Raw genomic sequence first — 14,901 nt, 5'->3', positions numbered from 1 at the left:
GATCTGGCTGCCAACTGAAGAAGCATGGTAACTGGGAATTTAGGCAGGAAGCAAAGAGAGCTGTTTTGAAGGGTCCAAATTTGATCAACAGAATTTGAAATATCGAGAGATGGAGTTTCCAAACGCTGGAGTCTTTGAGATGGTGGAAGTGCCATTCTGCGATTGAGTTTTGAGTACCTGGAAGATACTCTGCTTGGATAGAAATCTTGTTGGAGAGACAGAACTCCCAGGTACTTTGCTAACTCTGCCAAAGGTATTGATTTGGTACCACTGATGTGATTGATGTAACAGACAGCAGAGACGCTGTCGATGAGGAGAAGAATAGAACATTGTGCTTTGTGTTTTGTAATGCTTTTGATTGTAAAGGAACCTGCAAGCATCTGTAAACAATTGACATGCAATTTGGACTCCTCTAAGGACCATGTACCACCAGTTGATATTGGTCCACAATGGGTGCCCCAGCCCGTCTGGCTTTCATCTGATTCTAATACAAGATCAGGTGCTAAGGCAAAGCTTCTCCTGCCGTTCTAGGCATCTAAAAAGGCTTTCCAAGTGAAGGAGTTCTTTTTTTATTAAACTAACCTTTGGATTTGGAAGATGAAGGGTAGCGATAGAGGAATCTACTAAGCAACCTAGGAACTCTATTTGCTGACTGGGAATCATTATTGTTTTTCCAAGTTTTTCACAAAATTCAGATCTGAGAGAAGTGAGCATGTGAGTTGAAGATGGGAGTAAAGCATTTGAACAATTTGACTCATTGGGAGAATATTGTCTAAATATATTGTGAGTCTTATACCTTGAGAGCTGAGATGGGCGACTACAGGCTTCGTTACCTTTGTGGAACACCAGGAAGCCAAAGAAAGCCTGAAAGGAAAGGAGGAAAACTGATAGATTTTTCTCAGCCACTAGAACTGAAGAAATGTCCTGTGAGATGGATGAATGGGTATTGTGAGATAAGCCTCTTGTAGATCTAGTCTTACCATCCAATCATATTATAAAATATTTCTTTGCTGTATTATAGTTTCCGTTTTGAAATGGTGATATACCACAAGATGTTTGAACAGTCTGAGATTGATCACTGGTCTCATCTCTTTCCTTTCTTTTGTACAAGAAAGAGGGAACTTAAGAAACCTATGTGATCCAGACGAGAGAGTTGAATTACACTCTTTTGTAAAAAAGACTGAATTTCTAGTGATATGAGACTGGTCATTGTGATGAAAGCTTTAGAGGGAGAGGAAGGACATTTTGGAATGGAGGAGAATAGAATTCTATGAGGTATTGTATTTAGAACCCAAGGATCTGTTGTAATCATTTGCCATTTTGATAGAAAATACTTGAAGACAGCCCCCTAAGGAAAGGTCAGAAGATAGGCTTACCTTGGGGAATATTGGACTTGAAGTTCTATTGTCCATCCCCTAGTCCTATGAGGGTAGAACTGAGATTTGTACTCCTGGACACTGTAGGTCGTGTTGAAGGAGTCTCTTGATCCCTGGTTGCGGTAGGTATGGCCAGTAAAGTGGCTCCTGCCTCAACTGACCCATGCAAAAGCCTGTAGATTGAAGGCCTTCTTTAAGAATTGTTATGCCTTGTCACTAGACAAAAACATTGTGATGCGGGGGCTAAAGTCTTTGATGAGTCCCCAAAGAGCTGACCTTCTGCTGGTATACCAGGTTCAAGAGTGGCTAGATTGGCGAGGCTCAGGTCCAGCTTTAATAATAAACCTTTTGTTCTTTCATGGATAATAGTCAATAAACAAAAGGCCCTTTGAACCCATAGAGAGAGGTCTGAAGGATTGATTCCCGTATTGTTCAATGTAGCTGATTCAGCCAAATCAAAAATACATGCGAGTGGACCTACCACATTAAATAATTTATCCTGGCAGGTTGACCAGGCTTTGTCGACCCCTCTTTGTGGATCTTTTCCAAATATAGAGAAAAAAGTAGTTATGGATTGGTTGATAGAAGGAATAACAGTGGTGTTGTAAGGTAAAGAAGGTCTAAGGCACTTAGGCCCAGATTTATGCCAAAGTGGCACAGCGCAGTGCTGCACCAAAAAAGGAGCAGCACTGTGCCACTTTTGAAACACAGGGATGCGCCGTATTTACAGGAATACTGTGCATCCCTTCATTTCCCCCTGCACCAGTGTCACATTAAGCTGCCTGGGCCAACGCAGGCATCCGTGCACCATAGTACAAGGGTGTCTGTGTTGAATGGATAGAAAGTTTATGTGCAAGAAGGTGCCCCTTCCTGCACATAAACAATATATAATGGCATTTTAGCACTTCTAAGGGTGCTGTAAAATGTAGCACACATAGACGTACCAAAGCATTCTTTATGAATGATTGTTTATGTGCAGGAAGGGACACTTTCCTGCACATAACCAATCATCCATGGCATTTTGCTTCTTCAATGTGTGCTGCAAAACGCAGCGCGGCTCTTTAATCAGTGCATTAGATTTAAGTTCTGCTTGCATTTGTCTAATTGGAGGCAAAGGTGAGAAGAAATGTATTCTATCATTAGGGTGGTTGGTGACCACTCCATAGAATTAGGGTGGTGAATAAGAGAAGGGTCAAACATCAGAATCCTGTCAGAATCCATAATAGTGTTGGAAAGAAAAGGATCAGGGTTAAAACCTCACTGTTCCATTGTGCATCATCATTAGAGGTAACTTTCTTTTTTTAGGTAAAGATTTTAATTTATGTTTTCTGCTTCCCCCGTCCCCTGGAGAATGGGCCAACAATGTCTTGGACATCATATTTATGGCAGTATTTTCATTGTTCTTAGACATTTTTTCCATTGAAGCCTCAAGGGCTTGCTCCACAGAAAACATTTCATTCTTGTTTATAATCTTCCCCATCATCATTCTTGTCAGGCATTAAAGGGGAGCTATCAATTTCCATTTTTGAGAATTAAGAATTTGTCTGGTAAGGGTTTAATGAAGCCAGAAAGGAGAAAGTGGGGAAAAAATGAAAGAATCACTCCCCTGAGGCATGTACTGCAACAACTGAAGTGCAAGTGAGTCAAGGGCCGCACCCTTCCTGATGAAGCGAAGACAATGAAGATGAGTAAGCTGGAGAACAGAACCGGCAATGTAAGTAGTGAAGCAGGGAAGAAGAGCGTGGATGAGAAATACGGAAGACAAAGTGGTGAGGTGTTGCAGTAGTTGAAACCGCTGCAGATGTGTGAGCCGTTCAGAAAGGGAAATATTGGGCACGAGTCCCGCTGAAAGAGGGAATAAGCAAGAGTTACGTAAAGGAGGCAGAACAAACGGACTCACAGCGTGACTTAGATGGAATGAAAGGAAACATTCCAGGATTAAATTATCATTACCATGTAACTTAACAACACACACAAGTTAAAATACACTATAACCTGCATAAATAATGATTTCTAGAGGAAATAAAAGTACTTATCTTGACTGCGAGATGCAAGAAAAGAGGACTGCGTGCAGTGAAGTGTGCACTCTATTGCCAGTTTGATTACCTTATTGGTGCTTACTATTGTTACATTCTTTTGTCCCATTAGCCAGCCTGCTGCTGAGCTTCTTGGTATTTGTAGTTCTTGACTGCTGCTATATTATTAAAGCAAGATTAGAAGGCATACTAGGAGCCTCTGTTCTTGACATAAAATTCATTCATAATGCTAGTTCCAACTTGAAGCACATTGTGGTGTTTTTCTCAGAAGACAACATATGTTTTTAGCTCAATCTGTACTCTACCAAAGTTCTGGTTGATAATTCCAAGTTTTGAACATTACAAATCTGTATAAAAAGGAAAAGAAATGTGCTAGCATAAGATTTCATGTTTTGTTTTGGAAGAATAATTTATTTTAGGGTTATGGCATAGCCACATCAAAGTGACGCATAACTATGTAAACCTTACTCTTTTTTCCAGATCACCTCAATGCCATCGCTCACAATGGGAAATAAGGACACTATTCTACTGGCGCTCCTCATGGGTGAGGATACGGTGATTCAAATGACCACAGTGTTTATCAGATGCCAAACCAAACATTCACATTGCATGAAGAATATCTATTCATGGCTTCCATTTAAATTGTTTCACATATCTACCTAACACTTCATGATCACTTTCAGTGCACAGCCTACCAGTCCTGTGTTAGGAAATATATAAGCATGAGCTTGACTCAAATATGCTTATATTCTATTTGAGGTACTTTAGGAAGCATATTCTCAGAGTTAACCATATCAAATATTACAACCTGAAAAAAGAAGATTCAAATAGAAAGGGGTTGGGTAGACACAGATCACTTAGCATCTTTTTGAAGATGCTAGGCCATCTTTCACTGTGGCGGCACATACCTGGACTTGTATTTAAATGTGGGTATGGAGTATTCTGTTGGTAGATGCAGTGAGTTACTGCACCTTCCTGCTGGAGGTCGGCTGGGAGGACACTGGGACCACTTCCCACCACTCTATTTGCACTATAGGGCACACCCCCCTACAGCTCCCTTGTCTCTGCATGTACATTGGTGATACTGTATGGGCTCAAAAGTAAAGTGTTTCCTCATTTGTGTGGCCCATTGTCCATGTCCTCATGCAATTGAGCAAGCTCTAGTTCATAGGTGCAGTTGCTAAAAATGTCCTCTGGCACATTCCATATTATAGAAGAGGCTGCATGAACAACCATGGCCTCTTATATGATACCAAAGAGCTCCTTGGGAACAAAGAGTGGGTGAAAATGTTTGTTGTTCTCTCAGGGCACTTACTGTAACACACCCCCTGGAAAGAAAAGTCATAAATGTTCTTAGCCTCTTGGCTACATAAAAATGACAAGTCAATTAACTGAAACAGCAGTGATATATCTCTGAAATTAAATGAGTACAAGCTGAGACAGAGGGAGGAGTTAGACCAAATTGTACCTGGAGGAGAACCTCATGACTTCATGAATCAGTCAACAAAGAATTATCTCCAGTCTTGGCTCAGAAATGTAATTAAATTCACTGGTGAACAGTTTACGGTCAGCAAAAAATGCATTGCCTGATGCATTTGGTGCCAATCTCTTCCATACACCTATTCAACACTCAGGAATTATTCTTCAGACACAAACCTGTGAAACCTGCACCTTATATAACTATTACTAACTGAGCTACAGACGTGGCCTCACCAAAGGACGCCTGAAATTTGGGAAAGTTTGGCCCTGTTTTCAGATAGCTAATTATTATATACAGATGGTACTGAATTCAACAGCGAGGTTCCCCAGAAACTCAGTACATAAAATGGCGTAATTTATGACTGCACGGTTGCAGACTAGATAAAGTGTCTTCCGTGTTTGGCCACTTTCACAGAATATGTAAATATCAGTGTGTGAAAAGTAACCAAGGTCGCACTCATCCAAATTGGCTATGGATGGACTGTGCATGTCCGAATAATCACATAGTTTTGATGGGCATAGATGCAGGTATGTTACTCACAGCATCCATTCAAGAAGGGATTCACCAGGCTCTGCACCACCACCCTATGAGTCCTTCTTTTACACAAACATTGAAAGATGCTGCCTGCCTATATTGTAGACTTCATCTACAAATGAAGCCTGTTTGATTTACCTAGTGGGGGCACTTTTACAGCATTGAAGATAATACTCTGGTTGTAGGTCAGAGCCTGCTGCCTAGAGCTGCCAATGTCCCTTCTCTCATGTAAGTCATGGGAGATAACTCACATGCTTTATTTACCAGAAAACTCTAACTCCTGTAATACCTGATTCTATTCTATCCCTCAGGATTTGCCTTGACGATGGCACCTACTCAAGCATCCCGTAAGTATTATTCTTAATTTTGATGTTGATATGACGCTTGTTATGTTTGCCAACAATAATTGTAAATATGGCGGCAAGAACAGCAGATGTATTAGCATTACTGCTGACATCACCTCTGTATTTAGAGCACTTCCAGTAAAGAATGGTACCATTCAGTTGTAACCTTATTTCTGGCAACTGTCTCATCTTTTCTCTGGCATACTCTTCAATGCAGAAAACAGTACTGACTATTAGAAAAGGTGTGGCAGTATCACTGTCACTCCTTACAGCAAAAAATAGTTTAGTGATATTTTTCACTGCTACCTATTTAGGCCCATATCTATACTTTTTTAGCCCCGCATTTGCGTCATTCTACAAATCAAAAGTGGTGCAAACTTGCAAAATATAATTGTATTTTGTAAGCTTGTGCCGTTTTTACATCAAGAAGCGGAGCGAATGCGACGCTAAAAGAGTATAAATATGGGCCTTAATCCGAAAAGGTGTGGTTAGCAGGAGAAATTAGGAAACCCACTTTTATAAATTGTGCTGGAATTGTATTTTACAAAATGTGGAGAAAAAAGTCACAGCCATCCAAATTTATGGTATAAAATAATAGGTTTGCATATCATCCTGAAATCTGATACACATGTATAACATCGGTAAAAGGTAAGTAGAATGAGTCCACTAATGACATTGGCCGTGGATTGTTTCCTACAGTGTATGATTTGTCCAACAAAATCACTAAGGCCAGTTACAGATCTCTAGAATTCGTTATATATACCTTTCCAGGAGTGCAATATATAAGGAAGGACAATCTCACAAATTTGTCTAAATGTATCCTATAGACTAATGTCGACTATTCAAAATGCACACTATACATAACAAGACAGTGTGCATCCATACGATTATGAACATCGTACAATCCTATTCATATTTTCTACTGCACTATTAACTATGAACATTTTAAAAGTACATGAACATCCTTTGTGCATGCTGTGAGATCTAGACACATTCATGCGCATTCCTAAGGCCTTAGGCTTGAACCAATTTGGTATGTGTTACATGTTAAGATGAATGTGAGAAATGAATGTAATATCCTATTCAAAAGCTCAAACTTGTGATATTTTCCAAGCAGACATCCTTCTTTCCAAAAGTGATGTGCATATTTTACACGTCTTCTGCTATGAAGATCATGCAGAAAGTATATAATGGTACCTTACAATTTCTTTCTAGTCTACATCTGACGTATACATCGGAAGCCCTTGTAGAATAAGCAGTCAGAGGTCATGCTTGAGCTCTTTGACTTGCTCAAATGATTCCTTGCATCTCTTCTTCCAATCTATCAGTTGTATCAGGAGCGGCTTGTGGGGCTTTGAAGGGGCAGGGTGGCATGGGGGGAATTCATTAAATAATGAAAAATACACTTACCTTCACTCACCACCACCACCACCACGCCTCTCCTCTCCTGCAGGCTGCAGGCACAAGCTCCCAGCCTGCCCTGCGGCCAATCCTAGTGCTGCTCAGAGCAGCGTTAGGATTGGCTGGGAGAGCCCAGCCAGGGTGCTCCCAGGCAGACTGAGAGCCTGAGCCTGCTCTCTCCAGCCTGGCAACACAGTGCTGGGCTGGAGAGAGCACAGTGCACATGTGTGTTTGGCCGTTCAGAGACACACGTCCAAACATACGTGCGCACTGAGAAGAGTCCTCTATGCACTCCCCTCTCTGTCTGTCATCCCCAATGCCCCGCACCTTTTACTACAAAATGATAATAAGCATATTTTATTACCATTTTGTAGTAAAAGGTTTGCAGCTACTGCTGCTGGTGGGGGGTGACGGTCCTCTGCCATAGCAGAGGAGCCACCACTGAGTAGTATACATACATCTCACACCCCATTGCCGTATTTAGAAAATGAGCAAGAAACTGAACTAGAATAGATAAGTCAGAAGGTCTTAAATGGTTGGCCACAGTAATATTGGCTTTGCCAAATGTTAAATACATCCTGTCATCCAATTTAAAATGGTATTTCCCCATTATTTTTTATCCTAAATAAAGTATGGCAAATATCATACCAAGATGGCCGCGCTTGTGAGTGCATTCACAGGTGCCCATTTTTTTATGTTTTTTAAATACTTTATAATTCGGCAGACACATCGTCTTCAACAAAAGCACAGACAATGCCAATTTGTCTGGCATTTTCATAAATGAAGATGCTTCTTCAATGGTTGGCAAGTTTGCCTACATGGTTGTGTGTATGGGTGAGTGAGTAAATGTAAGAATTAGTCAATTATTGGATCAATGGATGGATGCATAGGTGCAGGCATGAATGGATAGGTGGATTAATTTGTGCGTGACTGTATAGATGTGGGTTTAAAGAAGTTCTATAGGTTGCAAAGGGAGTAAGTGAGTCAGGTAGAATTGAGGACTAAAGCAATTCAGAGTGCGAGGACAAGGCCAGTGTTTGATAGAAAGGGCATTGTGTGAGGGCGTTGGCACAGACACCTTGCGAGGTGATGGACTTTAAACTGGAGAATGTGAGAATTAGCATTTCAAGCATAATATTCTGTTATGTAAATAAGGCAATGTTTTCTTGCTATTTTGGGGAAATACATTATGCTGGAGCAGATAGGTGTGTGTTGTTAATAGCTTGCATTGCATAGTGGATTTTTTCAAAATATGAGATATATTGGCCCTCATTCTGACCTTGGCGGGCGGCGGAGGCCGCCCGCCAAAGTCCCGCCGTCAGGTTACCGTTCCGCGGTCGAAAGACCGCGGCGGTAATTCTGACTTTCCCGCTGGGTTGGCGGGCGGTCGCCTTCAGACCGCCAGCCAGCCCAGCGGGAAAGAGGCTTCCACGATGAAGCCGGCTCGGAATCGAGCCGGCGGAGTGGAAGCTGTGCGACGGGTGCAGTTGCACCCGTCGCGTATTTCACTGTCTGCGCAGCAGACAGTGAAATACATGTAGGGGCCCTCTTACGGGGGCCCCTGCAATGCCCATGCCAGTGGCATGGGCACTGCAGGGGCCCCCAGGGGCCCCGCGACCCCCCCTACCGCCATCCGGATCTCGGCGGTCCGACCGCCGGGATCTGGATGGCGGTAGGGGGGGTCGGAATCCCCGCGGCGGTGCAGCAAGCTGCGCCGCCGCGGAGGATTCAATGGGGCCGCGGTACACTGGCGGGACCCCGCCAGTGGTGCCGGTCCGACCGCGGCTTTACCGCCGCGGTCGGAATCCCCATTGGAGCACCGCCGGCCTGTCGGCGGTGCTCCCGCGGTCCTCCGCCCTGGCGGTCAAAGACCGCCAGGGTCAGAATGAGGGCCATTGTGTTTTTCACGCAACACTTACAAATGAAGGTTTTGCAGTTTCTAGGCACTGTAAATACAGAGTGCTACATACTAATTTTACGGGACTACATGTAGAGGCATCAGTAAGGTAAACTCCTGAGTGGGTCTGGCTGTGTTCAAAACCTTAAATCACAAGTCACTGCAGAAGTCAGCAGCATGCAACTAGTTAACACAAAACAGAGAACAGAAGCACACTGACACCCATTCATAAAAAAGTACTCATATTTTCTCAGTTAATGCCTAAATACAGACAAACACCAGGAAGCACAACAGCACAAGAACATAGCCGACTTGCATCGAGACAGATACATTAAAAGAAGCATGCCAACACATATAACCAAACCCCAACAAAGACATGAACGGTTAAGCACAAACTTTAACATAGACAGGAACACTTACACTGAAACAAATCCACACACACATAAACAACCTTGTGCAAAATAGAACATGGTATCACACAAAGCAATGGAGAGGCACAGACAAATACATAGAGACATATAGGCAGAACAGCTAACATATATGATTTCTGAACTCTTCTCATGTTACAAATGAGATACACATTTCTTAAGCCATCCACAATGATCATCAGCAGGTAGACAGAGTGTGATTTGTACCAAATAAGGTGTGTTTACTAAAAAGGGAATAACAGCAGGTATAAGACGAATAACAGTCATCTTAATAAATTATTCCTTCTACTTCGAACTTTCCCTTGATACAGAATCTTAAACAAAACAAATAGAAAGAAAATGAGGGATCTTAAATAAAAAGAGAGAAGGGCAGTGAAAGATTGAACGAATGAATGGATGGAGTTGGTGGAGAAGGACAACATTCCAATCATGTGTGCCTGTGCAAGTCTACAACATTGGAGGAGTTACATAATAAACAAGCATCTGCAATGCAATGGGTCTTGTGTTTACTCGAGTTGAAGCTATTAGCGTTGTAAACTCCCAACTGGACTTTTCTTGCCACATAAACTGAAAAATAAAACAATTACACATAAGCAAGCCGATGGCTGAAACTAGCGCAAAGCAAACACACAAAAGGAAACAGAAATTCGCTCACAGTGAAACATATCAGCAAAAGTGCAATTATCCATGTAACCGCAAAATTGTAATTAACCATGTAGCCGGCAAAAGTGCAAATATCCATGTAACAGGTTCGATGTCATGCAATGCACTCTACTACTGCCCAGCGAGATTGCACTGCCTTCAAAATAATGTAGAAACCATATGGAAAACATGTAGCCTCGTATGTTTTCAGTAGTTGGACGGTACGCTTGAGATGGGCTAAACACCGGAAAAGCCTGGACAAATGCATGCCTTTCACTAATTAAATCAAGCTAATTTTAAAAGGCAATCCTACAAACCAACCAGACTGATGGGCTTGACATGGGTGTGGTTAAAAGCCCACAGAGAGATTACACCAGGGACAGAGCGCTTTGCGTTCGACCCTAAAAAGGAAGAGTGAGGGGGAAGTAAATGGCACAGCATCACTTTTCAACCAGAAAAGCAATATAAAATATGCTATTGTCAAAAATGCAGACCATTTTGAGAAGTGATAAGGAAACGTTTTAAATTAGGTGGCTGAGATCAATCCCAATATCTGATGTGTCTTCTCACGAGGGAAACAACCTCACTCTAGTCACAGCGGTATAGATACCATAGGAGTAAAGTACTCCCGCCGTACATTGTAAGGATATTGCTAGTCCCCAAGTAGTTCCATGAACATGTAGAGGAACAAAGTTGACTATAAGTCACCTCTGAAGTAGACTTTACTAGCTCTAAGGCAGGGTATATTTGAAAGGAGGACATGTGTAAATGTAATATATACCTTCTGTCTTCCTAATCAGGCTGGCTCAAACCCCAGTGGGAGAGAAGCTGCCACAGACCTGGTTTACAGTGACCTGAGGGAGTGTTTGTCCATTTCCATAGCTGCACCTCTGTGTGGGCACAGGGAACTCTGCACAGAGGAAGAAAGGGTAAGCCATGTTGGTTTTGGATAGTACAGCATGGGACTGTTTGCTGCCAGGCAGACAGGAACTACTGCAAAAGTTGGTAGAGTTGCCCCAGGGAACACTTTTCCAAATTTGATTAGGTAGGGGTCAGGAGTGCCTCCCCACTCACACAATAGTACCAGGTATAAATGGGGCATCCTGGGGCATCCTGGGTAGCTTCTTCAGAACACTACTAGACCTCTGCAAGACACAAGAAGGACTCTGCTTGCTGTTGAGTCCTATGAGAAGAACCCATATGGCTGGACATATTCCCCCTTGCAACCAGGACAACATTCACACAAAATGTTTTGCAGGGAAAGGGAACATTAAACAAAACTATAATTGCAAGACATGGAAACTATATTGACCTATTATCTGGGTCAATTATCACCTTTCAAGAAATCATAATAACATACAGCAACTTTCAAAATATTGTATTTTTCAAAAAAAGAAAAGAGAAAAGGAAAGAAAGGTGCTCCAAGTGACGGCACAGTGAACCATTGAAGAACAGTGAACCATAACATGAATAATATATATACAAAATATACAACATACCCAACCTCCCTCGGATTACTAGATTCAGGGATTTCAACCTAATATCATAGAATATAAAAGTCCTGTGTCCAACAAAAAAGGTTGAGGGTGGGCTAAAAATGAAGTTGCCGTTTGGACCCAAAATTAGGATTATTCCCCTGGGGTCATCATCAGACCAGAGTAAAGGTAGACCCCTTTAGGGTAGGGAATAAAAGACATGCTTGCTCATTAGCAAGAATCAAACCCAAATAGAAAAGAAAGAGTATAGAGGAACATATAGAAAGACGAAGGAGAAAAGAAGACAAAAAATGATCATCGTGTTAAAATTATCCACAAAAGAGCTGAGAAAGCGTGATAGAAAAGGTGAATGTGCATATGAAGGAAGTGATGACATCATCTCCATGCACCACATAGTCACCACCTCTTGGAACAGAATAGGTCATTGGCAGACAGATGATGTGAATCCACTTAAAATACTGTGTAACCACCACCTCTGAAAACAGAGAGTGGCACTAACCTATAGAAAAACAGAAAAAACAAATAAAAACCCAAATTTCCAGGAAATGAAAACCACCTTGGTAGAAGAAACTCTCTGAGAAGATCAAAAAAACAATAAAAACACCTCATTAATTCATACCACAAGAAACAAATCCAAACAAAGGAGGGAATCCTTCACCATACGCATCTAGCCAGCTGTGTGTCCCTGACCTAAGGTGAAATTGGAGGATCGATTAGGGAGCAAGGGAAAGCATGAGAACACCAAAACTAGTGGCCAATGCCTTGCTGCCACTGTGAAAGCAGTCTGTGAGAATCAACAAAACTACATAACACAGGGTGTCACATCAGTGTTCTCCAAGGACAGATCAAGACGAAGGAGGGGAATCCTTCTCCCCACGCTTCTAATCAGCTGTCCATCCCCAACAGGAAGTGAAGTTGCCAGTGATGGATCATGAACCTTTTGGTAAGACATTCTGTTTTACTGCTAGAAGAGAGCATAAACCTCACACCAGAAGTGAGGAAAAAAGCAAAACTCCACTTAAGTATTAAAAATTATTAACACCTGGAGTACTGAGCTCATGTAAATAGTATCAAAATAACTGAATTGTAATAAGTGAAGTAAGAATCCCCATGGCTAGCCCATGAGGCATGCTTACATATGCTCACAAACAAATGGCCACAAAGGTGTCCAAACTATTTTGGAGGGTGTTAGACTTTCATACTTGTTGTAGTCTCCCTTAACTGTTTGCCTCTGTTTCCCATGTTGTTGATGTGTGCTGGACTCTGTTTTTGCTGTTTTTGTTACTCTAGGCACTCTGCCACTGCTAACCAGTGCTAAAGTGCAGGTGCTCCTATTCAAAATGTGTATGTAATTGGTTCATCCATGATTGGCATATTTGATTTACTAGTAAGTCCCTAGTACAGTGCACTAGAGGTGCCCAGGGCCTGTAAATCAAATGCTACTAGTGGGCCTGCAGCACTGGTTGTGCCACCCACATAAGTAGCTCTGTAATCATGGCTCAGACCTGCCACTGCAGTGTCTGTGTGTGCAGTTTTAAATGTAAATTCGACTTAGCAAGTATACCTACTTGCCAGGCCTAAACCTTCCCTTGTCTTACATGTAAAACACCCCTAAGGTAGGCCCTAGGTAGCCCCAAGGGCAGGGTGCAGTGTATGGTTAAGGTAGGACATATAGTAATGTGTTTTGAATGTCCTGACAGTGAAATACTGCTATATTTCTTTTTCACTGTTGTAAGGCCTGTCCCTCTAAAGATTAACATGGAGGCTACCTTTAAATATGATTAAAGTGTAGATTATATTTGTGAGCGGATAGACATGTGGAATTTGGGGTCTCAGTTCACAATTTAAAAATACATCTTTTAGTAAAGTTGATTTTAAGATTGTGTGTTTGAAAATGCCACTTTTAGAAAGTGAGAATTTTCTTGCATATACCATTTCTGTGACTCTGCCTGTTTATGGATTCCCTGTCTGGGTCAGTTTGACAGTTGGGCTGGTTGCACCTCTCTCTAGACAGTGACACAAAGGGAGCTGGGGTGTAGTCTGCATTTCTTGATGAGACATCTGTGCTAGGAGGGAGGAGTGGGCACTGACACCTGAAAGGGCTGTACCTGCCCTCACACAATGAGTCTCCAACCCCCTGGTGAGTGTCTAGGGCCTGGACTGTGCAAGTCAGGATTTCAAAATCAAGAGAGACTGTTCATTGAAATAAGCCTACTTCAAAGGGCAAAATGGGTATAAGAAGGGCACCCAAAACCACAGATTTTAGAACATTTCTGGAAACCAAGAGGAACCTCTGCCTGGAGAAGAGATGAAGAGCTGCCCTGCCTGTGACTGTGCTTTGTGGACCTATCCTGCAGTTGCTGCTTCTGCCTGTGCTAGAGGACAAAGACTGAACTTTGTTTTGCCTTCCTTCTTGTGAAGATCTCCAAGGGCTTGATTTAGAGCTTGCCTCCTGTTGTTTGAAGTCTCAGGGACAGCAAAGACTTCTCTCTGCCTGCACCTGGAGTCTCTGGGGAGACTCATACCCTGCCAAGTGGTGCCCATCCAGTTCCTGCGACCCTGAAAGGAGAAGCTGGCGTGCGGGGAAAAGATCAATGCAAATCCGATCTGCATCTGAAAAATCGATGCGCCGCCGACTTCACGGCTGAAAATCGACTCTAGCCTGCAACGCGTCCCGAAGATCAACACCCGGGGCTGAAGAAACAACACACAGCATCGCTGACGGAGGCTGGTGATATCGCAACCCGCGCTGCGTGGTTTTCAGATCATCGCCCAGCTGGATTGCTGATGCAAACACCGCTGGGCAAGTAAAAACAGCGCAGGCTTGCCCCGACAGTTCTGACCGGATTGACGCATCGCTCTCCTGCGGAGAGAAGAAACAATGCACGCCAACCCGACTAAAGGAGAAACGACGCAAATCAATGCGTCGCCAGCCCTTTTTGATGCACACTCGCCCGTGTAGGGTTATTTTTGATGCACCCAAGGTACATTTTCACGCTAACATCGTTAGCATTGTGTTTAAAATTACATGAAGAATCTTTTTGCATTTTTAGTGATAACTTGACTTGTGTAGTGTGGGTTTTTGTTGTTGTGGTCTTGTTTTGTTCAGATAAATATTTTCTTTTTTCCTAAACCTGTGTTGTGTCATTTTGTAGTGCTTTCATTAAGTTACTGTGTATGTTGGGACAAATACCTCACACCTAGCACTCTGAAGTTAAGCCTACTGCTCGTGCCAAGCTACCAAGGAGGTGAGCAGGGATTAGCTGA

The 14,901-nt window shown here is 42.5% G+C and overlaps 1 protein-coding gene across 1 annotated transcript in view; it reads left to right on the top strand.

The window, feature by feature from the left end:
• The window catches only part of LOC138247424 (mucin-5B-like), a 65,191-nt gene that overhangs the window by 17,583 nt on the left and 32,707 nt on the right, over positions 1 to 14,901 (top strand). Inside the window, exons 2-3 of the mRNA XM_069202057.1 lie at positions 3,893 to 3,956; positions 5,738 to 5,773. Of these exons, the coding sequence (XP_069058158.1) occupies positions 3,893 to 3,956; positions 5,738 to 5,773 (100 nt within the window). The remainder of the gene's footprint in view (positions 1 to 3,892; positions 3,957 to 5,737; positions 5,774 to 14,901) is intronic.

This window comes from Pleurodeles waltl, chromosome 7 (genome assembly GCF_031143425.1).
Source record: "Pleurodeles waltl isolate 20211129_DDA chromosome 7, aPleWal1.hap1.20221129, whole genome shotgun sequence".
In the NCBI taxonomy this organism is placed as follows: Eukaryota; Metazoa; Chordata; class Amphibia; order Caudata; family Salamandridae; genus Pleurodeles; species Pleurodeles waltl.
This window is presented reverse-complemented; position numbering and strand designations above follow the sequence as displayed.